The 24754-nt window shown below is 49.0% G+C and overlaps 2 protein-coding genes across 5 annotated transcripts in view; both read right to left on the reverse strand.

The window, feature by feature from the left end:
* The window catches only part of GLB1L2 (galactosidase beta 1 like 2), a 43201-nt gene extending 20964 nt beyond the window's left edge, over positions 1 to 22237 (reverse strand). The window contains exons 1-5 of one of the 2 annotated variants that reach the window (XM_031652794.1): positions 21964 to 22237; positions 10864 to 11061; positions 9374 to 9463; positions 8755 to 8826; positions 6428 to 6536 (exon numbers count right to left, since the gene is read on the reverse strand). In XM_031652794.1, coding sequence (XP_031508654.1) covers positions 6428 to 6536; positions 8755 to 8826; positions 9374 to 9463; positions 10864 to 11061; positions 21964 to 22049 — 555 coding nt within the window. In that variant the 5' untranslated portion in view covers positions 22050 to 22237. Of the gene's footprint in view, positions 1 to 6427; positions 6537 to 8754; positions 8827 to 9373; positions 9464 to 10863; positions 11062 to 21963 lie in introns of those variants that run through there. The other variant, XM_031652793.1, reaches the window with a different exon arrangement.
* A 498-nt stretch (positions 22238 to 22735) lies between these two features.
* Positions 22736 to 24754, reverse strand: part of GLB1L3 (galactosidase beta 1 like 3) — a 50079-nt gene continuing 48060 nt past the window's right edge. For 2 of the 3 annotated variants that reach the window (XM_017949148.3, XM_017949143.3), the window contains exon 21: positions 22736 to 23073. The gene's annotated coding sequence lies outside the window, so the exon portion shown is untranslated. Of the gene's footprint in view, positions 23074 to 23468; positions 23526 to 24754 lie in introns of those variants that run through there. The other variant, XM_021926773.2, reaches the window with a different exon arrangement.

Here is a 24754-nt window from a genome sequence, read left to right on the forward strand (position 1 = left end):
CTTTGAATGTAAATATATTAAACTCCCCAATCAAAAGACATACCTGGCAGAATGAATTTTTAACAAACCAATATCCAACTATATACTGTCTACAAGATGCTCACTTTAGATCTAAGGATACATGCTGGTTGAAAGTGAAAGGCTGGAAAAAGGTATTTTATGCAAACAGTAATCAAAAGAGCAGGGGTGGCTTTGCTGATATCAAACAAAATAGACTTTATATCAAAAACCGTTACAAGAGACAAAGACATGATAAAATATATATAATGATAAAAGGGTCAGTTCACCAAAAGGATATAACAATTATACACACAGATGCACCAAACACCAGAATTCCAAAGTATATGAGCCAAACACTGGCAAAATTTAATTAAGGGAAAAATAGAAAGCTCTACAATCATAGTAGGAGACTCAATATCTGAATATCAATAATGGATAGAACAACCAGACAGAAAATTAGTAACCAAATAGAGGACTTGGACAACATTATGGACCAGTTGGACCTAACATATATATCTATACAACATTCCACCCAAAAGTAGCACAATACATTTTTTTCTCATGGGCACATAAAACACTCTCCAGGATAAACCATATAGTAAGCCAAAAAACAAGCCTTAATAAATTTTTCTTTTTTTAAAAAACAGAGTCTCGCTCTGTCACCCAGGCTAGAGTGCAGTGGCACAATCTTGGCTCACTACAACCTCCATCTCCCAGGTTCAACTGACTCTTGTGCCTCAGCCTCCCAAGTAGCTGGGATTACAGGTGCCCGTCACCACGCCTGGCTAATTTTTGTATTTTTTAGTACAGAACGGGTTTCAACATGTTGTCCAAGCTGGTCTTTAACTCCCGACCTCAAGTGTTCCACCTGCCTCGGCCTCCCAAAGTACTAGGATTACAGGCATGAGCCACCACACCCAGCCTCAAGCCTTAATAAATTTAAAAAATTGAAATCAAACAAAGTTTTATTTTTCCCAATCACAAAGGAATGAAACTAGAAATCAATAGCCAAAAAAAATCCTGAAAAATTCAAGTATGTGGAAATAATAAAATCTTCACCAATAGTCCAAAGAGGAAATCACAAGAGAAATTAGAAAACATATTGAGAAAAATGAAAATGGAAACAAAATTATAAATTAGAATGAAAGCAGTGCAAAGAAGGAAATTTTATAGCTATAAATACATTTAAAAGACAAAAGGTCTCAAATCAACAACCTAACTTTACACCTTAAGGAACCAGAAAAAGGGAAACAAACTGAAAGGTAGCAGAAGGAAGGAAATAATAAAAAAATAGCGCAGAGATATACAATGAGAGAACAGAAAAACAATAAAGAAAAATTAATGAGACCAAGAGTTGGTTATTTGAAAAGATCAACAAAATTGACAAAGTGTAGCTAAACTAAGAAAACAAGATATGATTCAACTAAAATCAGAAACAACATGAGGTTATTACTGATTTTACATAAAAAGGATTACAAAAGAGGAATGTGAACAAATTGTATACCAACAAATTAAATACTAAATAACCTAGATGAAACACACAGATTCCTAGAAACATATAATATGCCAAAACTCAATCATGAAGAACCATAAAATCTGAATAGACCTATAACTAGTAAGGACACTAAATCCGTAACTAAAAACCTCCCAACAAAGAAAAGTCCAGGACCAGATGGCGTCACTGGTAAATTCTTCCAAACATTTAAAGAAAAATTAACACCAGTCTTCCTCAAACCCTTCCCAAAAATTGAAAGGGAAGGAACACGTCCTACCTTATACTATAAGGTAGAATACAGTAATAAACTCTTTCCACCTTTCTTTGGGAATTTCTGAATTTTTCCCTCATTTTTGAGTTTTGCTGGATATAGAAGTGTCAAAAAAAGTTCACATTTTTACTTTGGGAGGCTGAGGCGGGTGGATCACGAGGTCAGGAGATCGAGACCATCCTGGCTAACATGGTGAAACCCCATCTCTACTAAAAATACAAAATATTAGCCGGGCGTGGTGGCGGCGCCTATAGTCCCAGCTACTCAGGAGGCTAAGGCAGGAGAATCGAGTGAACCCAGGAGGCGGAGCTTGCAGTGAGCCAAGATTGCGCCACTGCACTCCAGCCTGGGAGACTGCAAGACTCCATCTCAAAAAAAAAATTTTTTTTTTAAAGTTCACACTTTTTTCTTTTATGACAAACAAAAGACACTATAAGAAAAGAAAACACAGACTAACAATCCTGATGAATACTGATGCCAAAACCCTCAACAACATGTTAGCCAACTTAATTCAGCAGCATATTAAAAGAATTATAAACCATGATCAAATGGGATTTATTCCTGTACTGCGAGGAAGATTTGCCATGTGAAAAGCAATCAGTGTAGGCCAGGCATGGTGGCTCACACCTATAATCCCAGCACTTTGGGAGGCTGAGGCAGGCAGATCACCTGAGGTCAGAAGTCGAGACCAGCCTGACCAACAGGGTAAAACCCCATCTCTACTAAAAATGCAAAATCAGCTGGGCGTGCTGGCGGGCGCTTGCAATCCCAGCTACTCAGGAGGCTGAGGCAGGAGAATCACGCGAACCTGGGAGGAGGAGGTTGCAGTGAGCTGAGATGGTGTCGTTGCTCTCCAGCCTGAGCAACAGGAGCGAAACTCCATCTCAAAAAAAAGAAAAAACAGAAAAACAATCAATCAGTGTCATATACCACATTAACTAAATTAAGGGGAAAACCACATGATGATCTCAACTGATGCAGAAAAAAAGTGACAAAATTCAACATTCTTTCATGATTAAAACAACACTCAGTCAACTAGGAACAGAAGGAAACTACCTCAACATAACAAAGGCCCCACACAGAAAGCCCACTGTCAGCATCATATTCCGTGGTGAAAGACTGAAAACTTCTCCTCTAGATCAGGAGCAAACCAAGCATTCGTGCTTTCAGCACTTCTGTTCAACACCATACTGGAAGTCCTGGCCAGAGCAATTAGTCAAGAAAAAAATAAAGGCATCCAAGTTGGAAAGGAAGAAGTTATCTCTGTTCACAGACAACATGATCTTAAATGCAGAAAACAGTACGGATCCCCACACCCTCGGAAAAAAACTATCCAGCTAACAATTCAGTAAGCTTGCAGGATAAAAAAAAATCAATGCACAAAAATCCATTGTTTTTATACACTGTCGGGGACAATTCCATTTACGACACCATCAAAAACAACAAAATACTTACGAATATACTTAATCAAGGAGGTGAAATATTTGTACACTGATTGTACATCACAAAAAAATACTAAAAGAAAATAAAGGACAGTGGAGCGAGATGGAGGAATAGAAGCCTGCACCGTTCGTCCATCCTGCTGGAACACGAAATTTAGCGATGATCCGCACACAGAAAAGCACAGTCACAAAAACCAAAACTCAGGTGACCAGTCACAGTGCCCGGTTTTAACGTCATGTCACCAAAAGAGGCACTGAGGCAGGCCAGAGAGACAGTCTTACACCACCAATGCCACCCTCTCCCATCTCCCAGCGGCAGTCACGTGGTGAGGAGAGAGGATCTGTGCATTTGGGGAAGGGAGAGCCCAGTGACTGGGGACCTTTACATTGAACTCAGTGCTGCCTTGTCACAGCACAGAATAAAGCCATGCTGGGCTCAGCCAGCATCCACGTGGAGGGAGTATTTGGACCAGCCCTAGCCGGAGAGGAACTGCCCACCCTAGTGACTGGACCTTGAGTTTCTCGGGAAGCCTCACCACCATGGGCTGAAGTGCTCCGGAGTTCTAGGTAAACATGAAAGGCAGTCGAGGACACAAAGACCACAGTTCCTATGCCATTCCTGGAGCTAGGATGAGCTTCCAGCCAGCGTACTAGCATGGCACATGGCCTAAGGAGACACCAGCTGGCATGGCTAAGGGAGTTCTCGCACATTCCCCTCCCCAACCCCAGGTAGCGCAGCTCACAGCAACGAAAGTGGCTCCTTCCTTCTGCTCGGGGAGAGGAGAGCAAAGAGGGAGGAGGACTTCGTCTTGCGTCCTGGATACCAGCTCACCCACAGTAGGAAAGGGCACCAGCAGAGTCAAGAGGTCCCCGTCCCAGGCCCTAGCTTCCGGCACTGCTAGACACACCCTGAGCCAAAAGGGAACCTGCTGCCTTGAAGGGAAGGACCCAGTCCTGTTAAGGAATTGATATCCAGAAGGTACAAAGAATTCCTATAATCAACAACATAAAAACAAACAACTAGATTCAAAAATGAGCAGAAGATTTGAATAAACATTTCTTCCAAGATATGCAAATGACCAATAAGCACATGAAAAGATGCTCAACATCACTAGGGAAATGCAAATCAAAACCACCAGGAGGGACCACTTCACACTCACTGATGGCTCTCGCCAGATAAACAGGAAATAACAAGTGTTGGCAAGGATGTGGTGAAATTGGAATGCTTGTGTATTGCTGGTGGGAATGCAATTTGGTGCAATTTCTATGGAAAACAGTATGGCAATTCCTAAAAAAACTGAATGTAGAAGGATAAGTTGATCCAGCAATTTCACTTCTAGGTATATACCCAAAAGAAGTGAAAGCAGGGACTCAGAAAGGTATCCGTACACCCATGCTCACAGCAGCTTCACTTACAGTGGCCAAAAGGCAGAAGCAACTCAAATGTTCGTCAATGGATGAACAAATGTGTCATATACATGCAATGGAACATAATTCATCCTGAAAAAGGAAGGAAATTCTGACACAGGCTATGACACAGATGAACCTGGAGAGCACTGTTAAGTGAAATAATCCAGTCACAATACTATGTGATTTCACTTATATTTGGTAGCTAAAATGATCAAATGCATGGAGACAGAGAGTAGAATGGTTGTCATGAGCTGAGAGAGGGAAGAATGGAGAGTTTAACGGCACGGAGTTTACTTTGGGGGAGACAGAAAAGGTCTGGAGATAGACAGTGGTTGCAATAGACTGTGTTCCCCCAAAATTGACATGTTGAAATCCTAACCCCCAGTGTGACAGTATTCAGAGATGGGACTTTTGGGCGGTAATTAGTTATGTGATTATTTAAATATGTTAAATAATAATTATTATGTTATCATTTATTTGAAAAAGACGCATTGGTGACTCACTGCAGATATGCAAGTGCCTTGATCCTGCTCCCAGGATGGCCTTCCTGCCGCCCACCCGACTCCTACAACCTGCTGACCCCTTCAGTGGCCCCAGCTTCCCGGCAAGATCTAGGCTAATGACTTCCTAGTTACTTGCTTCCATCGGCTTCCATCGGCTGCCAGATTTAGTAAGCAAAAATACCAGACATAAACTTAAATTTGAATTCACAACAGGAATTTTTTAGTGTGAGTATGACCCATGCAGTATTTGGAATATATTTACACTAAAAAAATTACTCCTTGCTTATCTGCAAGTCAAATATAACTGAGCATCCTGTGTTTCCTCTGGCAGTCCCCTTTAATTTATGTGTGTGGTGAGTATTCCATAGCACTGACTTGAACTGATTTTTTGCTCATGTACTAATTTCTCAGTGTCGTTCTTTCTGGTTTTACAGAGCAACTGCGGTGATTTTTCCCATTCCTGCTTTCCACAGCTTCCAATCGTTATATAAAAATGAAGATACTTCCTCCCCCAGAATTTACTTTAACGCGTGTTTTGAATAGTAAATGTGTACCATGCAGCACCTCTTTGGTAGCAGAGGGAAGCATCTCGTAAAGTCAGCCACAGGACTTCTATAATTTATAAAAACTCCTGCAGTCTTAGAGACAAAGGTTAATCCACACGTGCTCTACCTCCTGCAAAACTGAGCCGCAGTGCTACTGGGACACTGGCAGGTGGATGGGTGTTCCTGGCTATTACGGCACCCCTGTCTCTCTGGCACCATGGAGATGGATGGGTGTTCCCGGCTATCACCTCATCCCTGTCTCTCTGGCACCATGGAGACGCCAGTGGATGGGTGTTCTCGGCTATCACCTCATCCCTGTCTCTCTGGCACCATGGAGACACTGGTGGATGGGTGTTCCCGGCTATCACCTCATCCCTGTCTCTCTAGCACGATAGAGACGCCAGTGGATGGGTGTTTCTGGCTGTCACCTCATCCCTGTCTCTCTGGAACCATGGAGACGCCGTGGATGGGTGTTCCGCTATCACGGTATCCCTGTCTCTCCAGTGCCGTATGTGGCAATGTGAGCCCTTACATCTGTCTGTCCTTTCAGTAACACATCCAAGTGAGACAACACTGAAATGCACAGATCTTTCAAAAGACAACTATTGCAAGCCCCTCAGTTACCAGTTTCAGGCAGTGGGGAAGAACCTCTTCCTGTGTACAAAAACACTGGAGGACCCTTGGTCTGAGAACTCACCGAAGATGATCCACTACCTACAGGAAGACAGGCCAAGATCAAAGAAGGCCTCATTTACTTGTACCTGGAGTGGCACCACCCTGGACATCAGGTGGTCAAAATAAAGGTCCACTGCTTCGGTGAAGCCCTTGTAAGTTGTCCGCAGCCTCATGCCAGGGTCTTGGAGTAGCCAGCTTGAAGGATAAAGGGGGAAGGAAGGATGTCAGTGTCACGGTGGGTTTGCTGGGAGCAGGCTGCTGGTGCCGTGAGGAGGGAGAGGCCCCACAGTGCTCCGGAATGACCTGTGACCTCCTCCACCCCACTCAGCCCAGAAGTGGGGAGCCGATGCAAACTGATTCTGGGGCGCGCACCCACCCGCACTCCTGCAGCTTCCCTCCCCCGGGACACAGCCTAGTGGAAGTTCATTTCCAGCCCCACAGCTACAGGGCCTGGCTGCCAGCAGTGAGAAGAGCTTTTCGCAGACTCCAGGCCTAGTTTCCGAGAACTTGCTCTACGATCCCATCACAAAGAGTGAAGCCAAAAGGGTTAGGAATCACCGAGGCTGTGGAAGCAGGAGACACAACCCTCTAGCGTCACCCCAAAAAACAAGCCTGACAGAGACTGCGAGGGGCCGAGCAGGAGGCAGCCCCCATCCTTGCCAACACGGCTAACGCCTTGGCATCAGTGGTGTGGGCTGTGCAGAGCTCAGCCCGGTGAGCAAGAGTTGAATTCTCCTTCCACCCTGTTGCTGTGATCCCAAACTCCCCAGGGGAACACAGCAGCATGGATTGGTTCCAAAGCGGGAGTCAGGGCTTCCTTCTCACTTCAGCTTCTGAGAAGACACTTATATTTCCTAACAAAAGGCTCTGAGGCTCCTCTCGCCCTGGTCTGGAAGTCCTAAACAGGGTCAGGAAATTATTCCATTTCTGTGGGTAAAACAACGGGTGAGGAGAGCAGTTTCCTCTAGACCCACACTCCCACATTCGAACCCCACCTGACAGGTTAGCTTTCTCACTCCTGCCCGGACTCCCCCTCTGCGGGTGTGCCCACGTGCCCCTCTCATGCATGGGCAGGTGCCACATGGGCGGGGTGGGAGAGGGGAGTCTGAGTGCCACAGCTCCCCGCTGCTTCTAAGTTAAGACTGTTAAACCCTTCGTCCTCCTGTCCCCGGCCCTGCCTAAGCCGAGGAAATCGCTGACGGTGGCACGCAGCTTTCTAATCCGCAGGGACTGGAGAGGCCGCCCTGGCTGTGTTCGTGTCAAGGGCGAGCCTACCAGGCTGAATGGATGAGTGCCTGAGAAGTGACCCTGGGTAGTGGAGACAGAAGCTATGCCTCTGAGGGAAGGGCAGGTCGTGCTGGAAACCAGGAGGAAAGCAAGCCCAGGGATCCCCGGGGGAAGGGGAGAGGGCTGGGGACAAGGATGGGCCTCTTCCCTGAGGCAGTCTGCGTCTAACCACCTGGTACACTGGGAGGCTGAGAAAGGTTACGCCTGTTAACAAGAAAATCTTAAAGGCCACAATGTTGAGGATGAGGAATGAATGAAGTCCCAGCTGATTCCTGTCCGGACTTCCACTCCAACCACAGAACAACAACCTCAGCCAAGACTGCCACTGGGAAGACGACACATGTGGGCCGAGATATGAAGACAAAACCATAACAAGAATTTGTTTCTCTTATACTTTATCAAAATACTTGGACTTTTCAAAATATGCTTGGAAACATTCCTAAGAAAGAGATAGGGAAGACCCAGCATGGTGGCTCATGCCTGTAATCCCAGCACTTCGGGAGGCCAAGGTAGGCAGATCACGAGGTCAGGAGTTCCAGACCAGTCTGGCCAACATGGTGAAACCCTGTCTCTACTAAAAATACAAATATTAGCTGGGTGTGGTGGCGCACACCTGTAACCCTAGCTACTCGGGAAGCCGAGGCAGGAGAATCGCTTGAACTCAGGAGGCAGAGCTTGCAATAAGCCAAGATCATGCCACTGCATTCCAGCCTGGGTGCCAGAGCAAGACTCCGTCTCAAAAAACAAAGAAACAGACAGGGAAGGTCTGATTCTTCCCATACTGTAAACAAGCAGGTGAATGACGTGCCAGGGCTCCCAGCTCCACAGCAGAGCCCTGAAATACGAGATGCCAGGAGGGCCAGCCCTGCTGCTGCCTGTCACACAAGCAGCTCATGCAAGGCTCTGCAAAGGCACTCACTGCAGCATCACTGAATGTGATCCCCTCTGGGTGCTGCTTTTCCTGAAAAATTCCGTGCAGACAGGGAACTGGAACAGCGGAATTCCGTGCGAACCGAGGAACTGGAACGAATTCCGTGCGGGCAGGGGCTGGACTCACGAACAAAACTAGACCTATGTCTATGAGCTTTCTGCAACAGCACACAGGACCCTTCCCAGCCCCGCTTACCTGGGCAAGCCCCCGAGGTCCATCTCACTGCAGATGCTTGAGGGCCTGGGCCTTAGAATCACCCACAGCCGTCTCTGCGGCCATCCAGGACTGGCCCGAGAGCCCTAGGGGGAGAGTCCACATCGTCAGCCCCTCCCATGACGGCCCAGGATGAGGCCGGGTGGGGGCCACACACGTCACAGGGTGGAGGAGCTGCCCCGTGGGGCGAAGGGACGCTCGGCCCCATCCCCGAAGAGCAGGGACTCCCACATCAGGGTGGTGGCCTGAGCTGCTCCCAGCCTCAGAGCCTCTGCACAGCCCCATTGGGGGCCTGAGGAGGAAGGGTGACAGCCAGGGCACAGGGGTCTTAACAGTGAACCTGACCCAACAGCCTTGTTAGCCTAAGGAGCCGCCCTGCCCCAGCCCAGGCAGCCGGACCCCATGCAGAGTAGGGCGGCTCCCGGGTCTTCTGCCCCTCTGGGCTGCAGTGGAGAAGTGGGGCCCAAAGGCTGCAGGCCCAGCAGGTCACGACTGGGGAGTATCTAGGTCCCGGGTGCAGGTCCTCTCGCAGTCCTAGAACAGGACTCCAGACCCAGGTCCCTCCCAGCCACCTCTCTGCCCCTGCCCCTGGCCAGGTCACAGAAGCAGCAACACCACGTACTCCAGGTCCAGGTTCCCAGAGAAGTCAAATTTGCCTCTTTCTGGCTCATGCAGGTTCCACGGAACATAGCTGCAACAGAAATGATAATTATAGGCTAGAGCGTGTTATTCATTCCACTTCATCTCCCAAAAATCCAATATGATGGCTAAAGACATGTTTCTTCATGATTTTAGGACTGGAACCAAGAACTACGTGAACGGATCTAGGGACCAGAATCGAGGGCAAGCCCTCTTCCCTCTGCATCAACAAGATCTGGACGAAGCATAGACCTGCTAAGTAAAAGGTCAGGCGCTCCGACCCCAGTTAGCTTACCATGCCCACGCCCCACTGGAGAAGAAAATGTAACTTTATCAGAAAAGCAGCTACAAGGAGTAAGAGGAAAGCTCAGTGATCATCCTGTATTTACTGAACCACCCAGAACTCCAAACATGCAACAGAATGACGATGACGCTTCCACCTCTGAAGACAGGACAAGGGACAGGGCAGGCTCATGGACAGGCTCAACTCGACAGGCGGAAGGGACGACTCGTGGATGACACAGTGATGACAACTGCTCTTCTCCCAACCCCACCCCATCACTGGCTTCAGCAGAGCCTCTGCCCACTACAAAGAATATTCCCAGGTGAAGGGGGAGAGGCTGCCTGGCTTCCAACTCAGACACACGAGTTCTGCCTTTCAGAAAATGTCGTCGGTGCTGCTTCTGTGGGGCCGAGTGCTGAGCCTGCTGCACTCCTACAGCCTTCAGGAGTCCTTTCTGGGAAGCTGTCAAGGCTCAGCGCGTTTCTGTAACTCTTTAAGGAACTGTCTTCAAAATCAGTTCATCAACCACCCATGAAAAGCCATCTCCTTGATTTGTAATCACATATTTTTGCCTAAACATGGAATAATCCAGCCTGATCACTCCCTTTATTTCGTAGACTTAGAGTCAAGTATCTGTTGGCAATTTGCGGGGGAAACCCATGAAAAGATCCAGGTTATTCGCAACTGAGCACATTTTATAAGTGATTTGCAAATTCAACATTTTATTGTGTGCCTACCATGTGCCAGTCATCACAACAGAGGCTGAGATGACAACCACAGCATCCTAAGACCACTGCCCAAGAGGAGTGCTGAAAACCGGGGCCAGAGAGCCTCTCGGGCAGGTCTTCGGAAGAAGACTCCGCTCACTGGCTGTATGAACTGGAAGTGGGAAGCCTGCTTGTTCAAGAAAATGATTCCCTGGCAGTGAATCACCTCCTCAATCTGCACTCACCTCCTTCACTATACTCTTCTGTGCGACATCGCTACTTCGGTTCCTCTAGACCTTACCTCCATTTCCTGTCCCTTCACGCCCATGAGTCAGGAGCTCTGAGGTGGGGAGGAGGAGGGAGACCCTGGCTCTCTCGCCCCGGGCAGAGGACCGGGGCTGCTTCCCCTTATATTTTTTCGCATGCAGACACTCAGGCTCCATGGGGGGCGCGGGTACCTACGTGGTGAGGGTGTTCAAGCCACAGGCCTTCATCTTCAGCAGGCGGTCCCTCCAGTACTCCCTGGGCACGCGGAAATAGTGGATGGAGCCCCCGAAGATCCAGAAGGTGGAATCTTCCAGCATGAAGTTCCAGCCCTTGGCCTGCAGCCCCAGCTGCCGATGGCGGAGCCACAGAGGGACCAGGGCGCTCCAGTCCACCCTGGAAAGACAAAGGCATCTGGGGCCCGGAGGCTGCAGGCCGCAGGGGTGCAGAGACACTTCCCCGCCCGTCTCAGGTGCTCGGCATTTCTGTCTAAAGAGGGCGGCGTCCAGGTGGCTGGAAAAGCTCCCGCTCCCCTCGGCCGAACCTTGGGAGGGGCCTTTCTCCAGCACCGGGCACCGCGGCAGGGGAAGGAAGCCGAGGCTGCAGCCGGGAGCAGGACGAACAGGCCTCGGCAGGAGGGCTCGCGGGCCAGCGGGAGAGGCCGGGGTCGGGCCACGGGAGGCTGCTGCCGGGGCCGGGCTGCGGCTGCACCAGGGCCAGCTCCGTGGCCACGCGGCTGAACGCGAAGGCAGCAGCAGCTTCACGGCACCTCCGAGCCCCAGCGCGGTCGCAGCCGCCCGCCTGGAGGAGCAGAGGCTGGAAAGAGGGTCTGCGTTAGCGGCGTCCTTCCATCCACCGATTCCAGGTCTTCATTATTTTCTGAAGACCCCGCGCCCGCCGCGAGACGGCCCAGCCAGAGCAGAGTCCCCGCGGGAAGCTTCGAAGGCCTCAGGCCGTGAGAAAGCTCCCTTGCCATCTCTTGGGGTCGGCCCCAGGGAGCCCCTCAGGTGGGTCCCAGTGACTCGGCGCTGCTGGGCGGGTCTCCTTCCCACCCCGTCTCCCGAAAGCCGTGAGAGAAGCTGGGGAGACCCACATTTCAGGTCAGGAAGTTCATGAAAGGTGGAGGCATGAAACAAGAGCATGGCTGAGTCTGGGGCAGGAGCCAGTGTTGGCTGCGCCTTTGTCCTCATCGGGGCTGGCTCCTGCCCTGACACTAGCAGGCGGTGGCCAGCCGGGCCCACTGCCCAAGATGCCCCCTTAGCTGCATGTCACAGAGGGATGGGGCAAGCGAGAGGGCCCAGATGGCCACAGACGGGGAGGGGGCAGGGGGCCCACAGGACAGAAGATAGCTCGGACATCGCCAGCCTCTTGGGAATTTTGTCTGGGGCCACTCTCAGGCAAAGAAATGTGCTTTTTTACCTACTCCTTCCTACTTCTCACAGCCCCCAGGCCTTAGAACTCACATCAAAGCTCCAGGACTACAGTTCTGCTGCTACAGATGAAAGGGTCATTTCATCCCAGGCAACCTAGGAATCTGTTCACCACATTCTTCTTTCTCTGAAGAGAAAACTTCCATGTTCTAGTAAGTGGCTTGCAAATGACATTTTAGGACACAGCTCTTCCAAAGGACTGCATGAGAGAGTGAAGACAAAAACAGCAGCCGGAATAGGAAGATCCGATGTGAATCCTGGCCCCCAGCTTGGTAGAACTGTTGCCTTGGGCTAGTGACACCAGTTCTGTGGGCAGGAGCTTCTTCCCCTGTAAAACAGGCTAATGCCTGTCCCAGCTGCTCAGAAGGGCTGCTGCGAGGGTCCCGGAGAAATGCAACACTCTCTGCTGTGAGTCGAAGAGTCTTATCTCTATCTGAAATCAATTATTGTAGCTTATGTTTGCATATTAGAGAGCTATGGGAACCTATTCACCACACATTTTTCTCCAAAGAGAAAACTTTAGAAAGAATAGCCACAAGTGGGTTTTATGTCCCTAATGTGGAATAATCTCAACTTCTCCATTCTTCCCATTGTGGTATATAGTTTATGTGCTAGACTTTGTGCCAAGCCATCTTATTACAATTTCTAAAATTCGACCACGAAAGATTCTGTACACTGAGACCCTATTAGACCAACACAGCCTGTATGCCACAGGTGGGTCAACCTGGGTCTTGGGTCAAATCCAGCCTGCCATCTGTCTTTGTGCAGCCTGCAAGCTAAGGAGAGCTTTCACATTTTTAAGTGGCTGAAACAGAATCAAAAGCATAATATTTTGGGACACATAAAAATTTATATGAACTTCCGTGTTCGTAAATCGTTGTACTGGCACACAGCCACACCATCTACATGCGGCTGCTGCTTTGCAGTTGAGTACTTGCGATAGAGACTGCATGGCCTGCAAAGCTGAAAACATGTGCGATCTGCCCTTTCCCAGAAACTCTGCTGGCCTACATCCTTGCAGATGAAGCCCTGGACTGCTAAGACAAGGCCTCGGGCCCCTCTGGGCCACCATCCGGGCCTTCCTTTGGTGCCCCCTGCTCTGCTCACCAGGCACTTTGCTTTGGCTACAGGCTCGCAACTGCTCAGGCCACACCTGCTCCAAAGCACACACCCTGCCTCCTGCTCAGCCCTCCCTGCCTCAGGTACTCACCAGACTCACCTGCCCACCACAACACAGGTTCTCCCCCTGGTTACCTCAGAGGCACATGCTGGGCTCACCTCAGGCCAGAATGAGGAAGAACTGGATGGACAGATTATTTTCTTAAAAACAGGGGCATTTTGACAATCTGGTGGTGAAAATACACACACACATATGCACATGCACACACACACAAAATATCACTGTTTTTAAGACAGTGACAATACAACTTAGCAATCACTCCACCAGGTGCCAAACCTTATTCTCCGGCCAGAACTTCAAAAGCGCAATCTCCAATTCTTATTAAAGCACACATTACTTATCCTAACGTCTATTTATGGGTGCGAGAGCCTCCACTCCCCACCGTGCTAAATGCAGAGGTGTAGTCAGGGTTGGAAAAGCCTCTCTGTGACCGACATTCCGACACAGTCCCTGCTAGTAACCAACACTTTTAACCTGTCCCCTTGATTAGTTGATGACTAAGGATCAGGAAACCTCCCTCTGGGCTGACTTCTCCAGGTGTGGTCTGCAGGCAGCGAGGCCTCTGAACTCCCTCAGGGTCACAGCCGCCTGACTCAAAGTGCAGATAGCTGGAAAGAGGCATCCCGCTTCAACAACTTCTATCCACCAACCAGATTTCCAGGTCTTCATCTGCAGCTTGTCAGAAATGCATAAACCTTAAGCCTTACTTGAGACCGACTGAATGAAAATCTGCATTCTAAGCAATCCCAAGGTTACAGCTTCAGAAGCCCAATCTGCATCCTCTCCTTTGACGCTACATAGATTCCCTCCCTGGATGGAGCTCGTCTTCGCTTGTGTCTTTATAACACACAATTTTCTATATTTTTAGAACAAAACATTCTTCTCAGTGCATATCAAGAGGAATGAAATAAACAACAAAAACAAAAAACAATCGAGCTGTTATCCAATTCCAAATTCTGGAGAATTCAACCGTTTCTTCCTGGGAATTTTCTGGTAGGTTACTGGACAAGTTGTCAATACGTTACTAAAAGGGGTGAATTCACCAAGAAAATGAGGATGATACGTGTTGGGTTTCTCCAAGGAATTCACTGCCAGTAAATGAGACCATGCAAGTTAGAGCCTCATAAACAATCAAGCATCATGTAAACGGTTATTAACACTAATAATGATCATTAATACTAATAATCATAAGATGGAAAATAACCCCATAATTTCCTGAGTAACTCAGTAACAATAAAATAAAGAAAATATCAACTGTGTGGTTCGAGTTGGTTGGTTTAAAGGTCAGCAAGACTTTACTCCTAAATTAGGCTTGATACCAAGGAGCTAACCAAGTCCTAAGGAAGCCCGGCATGTTTCTGTCACCTTTCTTGGGGAGCAGTTCATCCATGATGGACCCTTACTTGATGAAACCAGGAACACCTGCCTTCTTTTGAACTGGAGCTTATGTTAACATTTTCTCCTGACATTTCTGTCGCCTGTTTATCTTGGCTTCATTTATACAAAGTGATTTTTCCGCCTTAGAAGAGTCTGGACAGCAGACCCTGGCCACCGGCCTGAATTCAGTGCTCAGTGCCCAGGTCTGCTCTGCTCAGAGTCAGGCTCTGCTCCTCCACCTGAACGGAGAGGGTGGCCGTGGTCATGGTCCAAGGTGAGGTTCCTGGAGGAAGGCAGGCACATCAGGACTTCTGATGGGGCCTCACGCAACATAACAAGACCTCTACAGCCCATCCTCACCAATTCCCTTTTGGCAAGTGGAAAAGGGGCATGCACTATTTGTGCTGAAGACTGTGCAAGCTGCAGACACAAAAACTGGTTGCAATGGAAACCTGAAGCAGAGGACATAGGTACCAAGTTCTGCTGTGCCCCGTGGTGAGGAAGCAGGGGGAGGTGGAGCCCTCTGGAGTAATTTTTCCTTGACTCGTGAGGTGGGTCCTGAGGATGAAGGGTACAGGGCAGGCCCCAGCAGTCAGGAGATTCTGGGTGTAGTAAAAATGTGAGTGGATGGAAAAGGGCAGATGGGCAGGTGACAAGGTCACCACCTCTTTCTGGGAATGGGACTGGCTGTCAAGTTTCAGAAGGGACCTTGCAGGGCGGCTGGGTGGGAGGTGAGCCAGATCCAGTCACCACCAGAAAGGATCTCCTTGAGTGAGGTGTGCCAGGCTTGAAATGCGTCCTGCCATGCCAGTGGGCATCCCTGCATCACCCGCCAATCCTGCAAACACTCATCAGGAACTGGGGTCATGGTAGGGCTGGGAGGCCTCACTGGGGTCACAGTCATCTCTTTCTGGTCTGCCATGCAGAGTATGACCAGACACAGATGGGCCAGGATCCATGCAACTGGGCACAGCAGAAACAGCCCCGTGAACATCTGGAGTATGATGACCGCCGGCAGAGACCAGGCAGCACTCACACAGTCCGAGGCTGGCCATGGGCATACGCAAGCTGGCATCTGAGTCAGGAACTGCAATCATTGTCCTTTGATTCCCAGAACATAAGTCCTTGTCGGCCCCAAAGGCTGGTTATGTTGACACTATAACATAATGTGTTCACATGCTTGTTCATCTGAGATGATAGCTTACAAATTCAAGTTTTAGGTGCACTGTGGCCCTATTAGGGCCCTAAACAGAGGTTCAACTGAATCAAAAACCAGGAAATTCTATGAAGATCCTGACCAAGAAAACACTCCCCTCCACCCTCCCCCAAGTGGCCATGCCGGAGACCACCATCTGATGGTAAGTGTTCAGCTGCCCACAGACATCAAACACACGGGGATTCCTCACTTGGATCTGTCTCCAGTGCAGACTCCATTCATCACTCTCAAGATTCTGGTTCTGGCCGGGCGCGGTGGCTCAAGCCTGTAATCCCAGCACTTTGGGAGGCCGAGACGGGTGGATCACGAGGTCAGGAGATCGAGACTATCCTGGCTAACACGGTGAAACCCCGTCTCTACTAAAAATTACAAAAAACTAGCCGGGCGAGGTGGCGGGCGCCTGTAGTCCCAGCTACTCGGGAGGCTGAGGCAGGAGAATGGCGTGAACCTGGGAGGCGGAGCTTGCAGTGAGCCGAGATCTGGCCACTGCACTCCAGCCTGGGTGACAGAGCGAGACCCCGTCTCAAAAAAAAAAAAAAAAAAAAAAGATTCTGGTTCCGTTCTAGGCTCCCACGAGGCTCAACTTCCTTGGACATCCTGCTGCCCTAAACTGTCTGTTTGGGGATATTTTGGTCCCAGCAGTCTTCAGCCACGTTCTCTCCACCCTCAGCAAAAGAATTTGAGGGCCTGAAGAAGGAACTATGCACTCTCTGGCCCAGATGGTGCCCTTAACGATTCTACTCCAGAATATTGTCTCTTCGACCAATCCCCGGGCTCCAAGAACTTCAGCCTCAGGGAAATGGAAGTCGGTCCCTGTGTCTGGCCCAGCTTTCTATATGTGCTCCTTGGTCTGGGCCCAAGGTGTTGGACTCCTGTTTGCTGGGAGAGGCATTGACTATGCCCAAAGGCTCAGGCCTGCCATTCCCAAGGCAAGTATATGCATTTTGCAGATATGTGAGGTCCACAGCACTCCTGCAATCTTAGCTCCTCCGCTTTTTCCTCTGAGAGGGCTCCCAGGTAAGCCAGGAACCCTGGCCTCACATCCGGGCTCTGACCCAGAAGCAGGATTGGTGGTTCAGAGGGCAATATTTCCTAACGACTGTTCAGAGGAAAATATTTCCTCACTGTAGGAAGTGAGTACGTGAAGAAGAGTTTACTAGACCAAAACCTTGAGATCCAATAGCAAAATAACAAAAACCCCTCACTCTAATCAACCACATAACAACAATAACAACCACAAAAAGTGTTCTAACATTATGTGACTTTTGTAGAACTTTGGGACCACTGACAGCATCATAAGCGAGAGAAGGACTGTGTCTCACCCAGAGAGAAGTGAAAGCTCTGTTAGATAACACAAGGCCTCTACTCTTGATAACACACCCCTGATCTTCGAGATGCTTGTAGACTCTAAATGAAATGATCTCACAAATAGGGAAAAATATAACTATGGTAAATGTCTTTTTTTTTAATCCACCACATAGGACTTATCTACGAAGATACACAAGAGATGCACTGGTTCTTACAAGACTCAAGAATCGACTTGGCCCTATCGAGTTGGGCGCAGAATCTCCTTTACACTGATTCCAACAGAAATAAAATGTACTATTTTCGAAATGTCTATCAAGATTTAAAATGAATCTATCCTATGGTCAGCAATTCTAATTATAGAAATGCATCCAGCAGATATCTGCGGCAACTCTGTTTACAGTAGCTAAAAGATTGCAAACAATCCATGTCCGTCAATAGAAGACTGTTTGAATAAATTATGTGTCTAACGGACAAGGGGGATAATATGTGTAGCTATCTTCTTGTATATGCACAGAATATCTCTGAAAGAAGCCATTGTCGGTAATAGCGGCTGATACGAAGAGGGGACAGGGAAGGGGCCTAGCCTAGGGGCCAGGAGTGGGAGTTTCTTTTCACTTTATTCCCTTTCACACTCTGAATACTTACCATGTTCATAAATTACCTACTCACAAAATAACTTCTTAAGGGCAAAAAATACAATCTGTGCTTGAAAGGAACAAGCCCACTCACTGTTTTGCTACGTGTCAAAGAACAGAAGCTGTGAGTATCAACAAGGAGTCTCTAACGGGCAGACACCAGTCAAGAAATATCTACCTCGTTAGCAGGAGCCTCTGAAAACACCTGCTGCGTTTCTATCCCAGGAGACCTCACATCATGAGAACTCTCTTTCAATACGGTCTGTAACATCCAGAGCAACAGATTTAAGCAAAATCTGAAACGGAGTGGAGAGGAAGCGGCAAATATCCCAACACTGACACCAAAAACCCTGCCTGTGCCGCGTGATGGTGGCGAGGGAGGGAGTCTGTGCCTAGACCCCGGAGTCCTTTTCAGGTCCAAATGTTCTAAAACCTTTCTCCTCAAGCTGCAGGATCTCCTGAATTCTTCCCAGAAGAGCGTCTGACAGGACCTCGTGGAACTCTGCATCACTTCATCAAGGACTACATGTTTTTATTTCATTTGCTACTTCCTTACCTTAAGGTGGGAAGAACCCTTTGGTCAACTTTCTGCTATTTCTGCAGCCACGGACCTTTGTCCCCAATCTTGTTGGCAGCCCAGTCCCTCCCTTGAACCACACCTATACCAACACTATGGCTGCTCCAAGACAACTCTGGTCTCTTTCTGTTGCTGGCTAGCACAGTCCTGTAAGAATCCCAGAGTTAACTCAATCTTCCCAGCGTCAACTCAATCTTCCCAGCACAGGGTGGCTCAGACATCCCTCACCACCTGTATCCAACAGGTGGTCACCTGCTGAAAGAGGCACTTCCCGATGCTGAAAACTATACTACTACAAGATAAAAGGAATACTGTTCAAAGAGTTTGAACATTCCATGAAATATGACTCAGGCCTCAAGCAGAGCAGAGTCCTAGAATAGGCAAGGCCCATAAAATCAATTACCTCCCAGACGCTCAAGAGGAGAGGCATGATTTGGCCACATACGCTGGGAAGACAGGACTGGCCATGATTCACATTAAAAAAAAAAAGTGACCTGCATTGCTAAGTTAGCCACCTTGTTCAGGAGAATGAGTTTGATACATCTCCTCCTTTTCCCTTCTATAGGAAGAATTTGCGGTCTGGAATACAGAAAACAGTGGGTCAGGGCAGTGTGTGAGATGGACCTCAGAGAAGAAATGAACTTACCTCTTAGGGCATGATGCTGGCTGCCCACCTGAAGGCCTTCCCCTCTCTCAACTTTCCCAGCTGAAATTTCAGGTATGAGAGATGCAGAGCTGAGTGTATTTTTGCTCAGTGATTCATTTATATTAAGGAAAAAATCATGAATGAGAACCATGCCTTTAGATAATATCAAGCAGGCATTCTTGTGTTCATGGAGTGGGAATAGGAAACAGAATGAAAGGCAACTGGCTCAAAGCCATGGTTCACACTGATACATGCATCGCAGACCTCAAAATAATATGCTGAGTGAAAGAAGCCAGACCAAAAAAGAGAACATGCTTTAAGATTACAATTCTATAAAACACTAGAAAATGCAAACCAATATATCGTATCGGAAAGCAACAGATCAGTGGTTGCTCGGGGCTGGGGCGCAGGGAGGAGAAGGAGGGAGGGATGACAGAGAGGGACATGGAAACTTTGGAGGCTGGTGGCTATTTTCACAATCTTACTGTGGTGGTAGATTCACAGCCTGATTTAGATATATGTCAAAGTGTATCAGATTGTACATGTTAACTATGTGCTGTTTGTTGCATGACAAACTCCAATAAAGGTAATTTTTAAGAAAGACCACTGTTTAAGCTTAAACAAAATAAAAATTAAAATTCTAAGACTGAAATCCTCCCCCAAAAGTCAGCCTGGTCATCCCAGCTCTTTGATATGATGTAACCCACCAGCTATGACTGGCCATGAACCAGTCCAAGGAAAAGTTGATGGAAAAAGAAGAAAAGCTATAGCCAAACACCCCCCACCCCATGCCAGCCACTGTCCAAACACCTGCCTTCTGCTACAGGAAAAGGGCTGCTCCTGACAGCTCGCTCCACAAAGAGTGAACTTGGTGGCCGGTTTCCATGTGACCCGTATTCCACTGGCCACCTCAACACTCCCCCGTAACAGCAGGGAGAGGCCCCCACCTCCCACTCAGTTAATGACCCAGTCAGAGCTGGAGCAAGACAGGAAGAGGGAAAGACAAAGAGGATGTTCTCCTCCTGCCTCCAGAGATATTACAGCAACTCATAATCATTGGTGTCCAGCCCAAGTCAGACAGGATGAACTGGGCAGAACATACCCATGAGGGAGAAAAAATCAAAAAGACGCCCAAAAGACATGTATTCCACAGGATCCAAAGAGACGGCCCTGAACTTGGTTCAGAGCTCCTTGAGCTTCTGTCCTACCTGCTAGAAGGATGGAGTGGCAAGAAAAACAACTTTCCTAGGCATGTCAAACTGTGTTCACAGCGTTTGGTCGCAGCTCTTTATTCTCTGTTGCCATTCTACGCAGCTCCAATGGCCCAAGACTGACTCCTAGTGCGGCCACCCCACCTAGGTGGGGACACGGTTACCTCACCTCAAAGAAGCTCAGGCTTCTTGCCAGCTAGGTCAGCTCCCTGACACCTCACCTCTGTCCCACCAAACAATAGCAAACACTCAGCCTCCTTCGCATACCTTTTCCTGGGGACTTTTTGGGTATGCCACTCGGCCCATCTCAAGCCCACAGTGCTGCCCCAAATAGTGACCTGCGTGGGTCCCCTGCACGGACTCCTATATCCCTGATCAACAACAGGCCTGCAGCCGCTAGACTTTCTCTTGGCAGCTTGGGCGCCTTGCTACCCTGCCGTATGCAGGAGGATCTCCTGCTGCTGCCCTGAGTAATTCTTTCAGGGTTTGCATAAGCCTTGCAAAGGGAGGAAAGCTGAGCATCCCACAGGAGCCAGGGCCAATCTTCAGAGAGGAATGGCTTAGAGATCTTAGGCAGGACAGAAAATATCTTGGGAACAACTGGAGAAATGAAATGCCTGAAGTTTTCTGGGCCCCAGCAGGAGAAGAAAATCACGTCCTCCCAAACAATATTATGACGTCCTCACTATCTCAGAAACAAGAATCAAGTCTTGACAAGGTGTAAACATCGAGTTTGTCAATGTGTTCTTGTGCCCGCAAAAGACTTCCAGATATTTATCTCCATCAAAAACTTCCCTACCTCCCAGGGGAAGTTTAGAGAAACTAAGAAGGGGGATAAAAAAGAAGCAAATGACAAAGCTGAGCGGGGTAGGGCCTGCCACCAGTTCCAACCGTTCAGTTCATTCGATACTGCCAGTCGGCTTCCCACTGGAGGTTTTGAATATGGAAAGTGCTGACCTGAAAGACAGGGTCAGGGCTGTAAAATCCTTAAAATAGGCACAGTTTAGAAAAATTCTGGGCTACGGCACCCAGAAAACTTTTTCACAGGCTGTGGGTAAGTCACAGTACCACTGAAACCACTCATTTGCCATAAACAACATTTTGTAAAAAGGGGAGAGGAAAGTGTGAGCTGGTAACAGGTGAATGGTGGGAAAGTGGAGAGAGACGACCTATCAGTCCTAAAACTGCAAATAAATCATGACCCGGGATCTTGGAGGCCCACGGACATTGTTCTTATGACCCTGCCAGGCGAGCTGGCTAGACCGTAGCTGCCAGGCTGAAGCGCCGGCCTCTGCTGAACAAGGCGCCTCCCAGAGGCTTGGGAGGAAAAGGGGGGCCTGGGGGAAGAGCAGAGGGAGCCTTCCGCGGAGCAGTGGGCACGGGGCCGCGAGGGGGGGCGTCTGAGAGAGCTCTGGGCTGGAGGGCTGCGGCCGTCCACGAGGGGCAGAGCCCGGCATCACAGGCGCGGCGGGGTGGGCGGCTCGGGGCACAGACGCCGGCTCCCGAGGGCACGCCCGGTGTCGCCCAGAGGCCCGGATCGCGAGGCAGGAGTGCCTGGAGCCGCAGGGGAACTCGGGGTATTGGGGAGCTCCCAGAAGGAAGCAGCTGGGACTGCTCCCCCCGGGAACTCGGGATTCGCGGGTCGCGGGAGAGAACCCGAGGTGCGGAGGGCTGGGGAATGCGGGGTCCGGCAGGTGCTGCGCGAAGCTCTCTCTCACCTGCGGAGCACCAGGAAGCCCAAGATGACCAGCAGCAGAAGTCCCAGCATGCGGCCCGGCCTCCGCCGGAGGCTCCACGTGGTCATCGCGTGTTCTCTGCGCGCAGGGACCCGGGTGCCCACTCCAGTCCGCACTCAGCCGCGCGCGGGAGCCTCGGCGCGGGGGGCGGAGCCGCGCGCTGGTCGCCTGGGCAACCAGCCCGCCGGCGCTCATTGGCTGGGGCTCGCGGCTCCGCGCCTGCCGCCCTAGGCCTCGCGCAAGCAGGGGCGGGGCTGGTCGGGGCCGGGGCGGGGCCTCTGTCGGGGGCGGGGCGGGGCTGGTGGGCGGGGACGAGGTCTCGGTAGGAGGGCTGGCGGGGGCGGGGCCTCGGCCGGGGTCGGGGCGGGGCCAAGGTCTCGGTAGGGGAGGGGCCTGGCCGGGGCGGGTCCCCGGAGTGCGGAGCGGTGCAGAGCTCGCCGTCTTCCTGCTCGCCAGGCGCAGGCCGGTGCGGGAGCGCCGCGTACCTGTCAGACGCCGAGGTCAAGTCGCCCCTCGCAGCGCTACATTAGCAAGAACGTACAAAACGCGTCCGCAAAGCAGGGGCAACCAACAGAATCTTTTAAAACAATTCAGATTCTGAAGCAAACAACTTTTTAAATAGTAAATCATCCCGTGAAAAGCCAGGATTTTGAAGAATTGTATTTGGACATATTTCAATGTGGTTGATGTCTGAGTAGGAGGGGTCCAAATATTTTCTGTCTTTGGTTTCCGCGAGTCTTACTCTGACCTTGACTCCAAGCGCTTCCAATTTTTTATTTTAAAAAGTTCTATATAAAACCTTCACATTTTAGGAAAGGAAGAATGTAATTCTTATTCTGAAACAGAATGTATGTCCCAAAGAACATGATGTAGTATTTAGGTGCAACTTACACTTTGTAGCAATCACAAACCCAACTCCTTCCGAGAACAAAATTCAGATTTTACTGAAAGAAACTCGAGGACGGGCAGTGTTTTCCAGAGCATCCGGGTTTGTCCAATGTCTCCCTTGCCACATGCTTTGAATTCATTTCCTAAACGGGGGCATAGTTTTGAACTTGTAAAGCCGACAGGAACCAAATGAAACTGCAGATCCTGGAACAAAGACACAGACGGGTATGAAGGGTCCTGTCTAGCATTAAGCACATATTTAGTCAAGGAGCAAAAGTTAAATCAAAGACAGGCAAAAAACAAACCAACAACAAACGAGAAAAAAACCCTGGCAGAACTGGGGAGGATAAGCTGGGCTTGGTGCAATCTGGGTCTGACTTAAGCACCGCAGACATTCCCAGAGGCGCGCAGAGCGAGGCGCGCTCCCGTGGACGCGCTCCAGGCCCGCCCCTTTTCTCCAGTTAGTAAGGCTATGATTGCTTGATGGCTGTGAAGTCCATGATGAAAACATGTTGGTTTAATTGGAATACCAGCTAGCCCCTAAGCGTGTGGAGAAATTGTCAAAGGCTAGCCCCTTTACCTGCAGGGGACCATCCGAAGGACATGCACCCCACATTCATCCTCTCACTTCTGGTCACCTTGAGCAGTAGCAGAATCTATCAAATATAAGGGAATTCTCAAACGGTTTAAGCAATACCAGCATCTCCATTTTTCTTCAAATGTTTAGCAGAAATTTAACATGGGTTTAGAAACCGTGAACTCCTTGGCCCACCCTTGTGTCCTTCGTTTTTATTTGTGTGAGAAAAATATACATAATGGAGTGCTTTCCAAAAAATCTCCCCGTAACCTTGTGGGAAGTTCAGACCTAGGGACACATCCTGCTCACAGTCTAGTAACAATTTTACTCTATCTGGGCTTAATGATACCACAGAATGCTACGAGGGTAGCACTAACCGGAGATGTGTCTTGCTGAGAGGCTGAGACTTGTTTGTTTGTTTGTTTGTGACAGAATCTCAAACTCTGTTACCCAGGCCGGAGTGCAATGGTGCAATCTCAGCTCACTGCAACCTCTGCCTCCCGAGATTCAAGCTATTCTCCTGCCTCAGTCTCCTGAGTAGCTGGGACTACAGGCACCCACCACCGTGCCCGGCTAATCTTTGTATTTTTAGTAGAGACGGGTTACACCATGTTGGCCAGGCTGGTCTCAAACTCCTGACCTCAAGTAATCCGCCCGCCTCGGCCTCCCAAAGTGCTGGGATTACAGGTGTGAGCCACCATTTCCAGTCTGAGACTTTTGTTTTTTAAAACATTAGCAAGATACTCCTTCAGTGTCTCCTTTCCAAAATGTCTAGTGATCTTAACCCAAAGCAGACAATGAAAATACTCAAATCCCTGGGAACAAAAGCTACAGTTACCATGAACTGGCATAAGAGCGGTGTAACAAAGTGGTCTGGCAAGGTGCTTGGCTTGGTAATGAATCCCTGGTACACAGGAATCATCCTCTTCCCAGGCCTTCTTTCTAGTGTCCAAGGTTTAGAAAATATAAGAAATGCTTTTTTAAAAAATTAAATCTTGTTGGTATGCCATATCCATTGCTCTAAGTCAGCTCCAACAGACCCAGAGGGCACAGTTCCTTCCTCGAAAATTCCTATGTCACAGATAGTCAGTGGGAAACAGAAATACATACGAAATGCACACACAGGAGAATAAAAGCCACACTGGTTCACAATCAGTACAGTGAAGTCACGTGGGAAAAGCGGTATCAAACTAGTCTCATTTGCTGTTTCACTTTTTATTTTTAATAGGTAACAGGTTTACAGATTAGTTATTCATTCACATAACTCATTTTTGAGGGCACTCTGCTAATGCTTTAAACGCAGCATAT

This window comes from Papio anubis, chromosome 12 (assembly GCF_008728515.1).
Source record: "Papio anubis isolate 15944 chromosome 12, Panubis1.0, whole genome shotgun sequence".
NCBI lineage: Eukaryota > Metazoa > Chordata > Mammalia > Primates > Cercopithecidae > Papio > Papio anubis.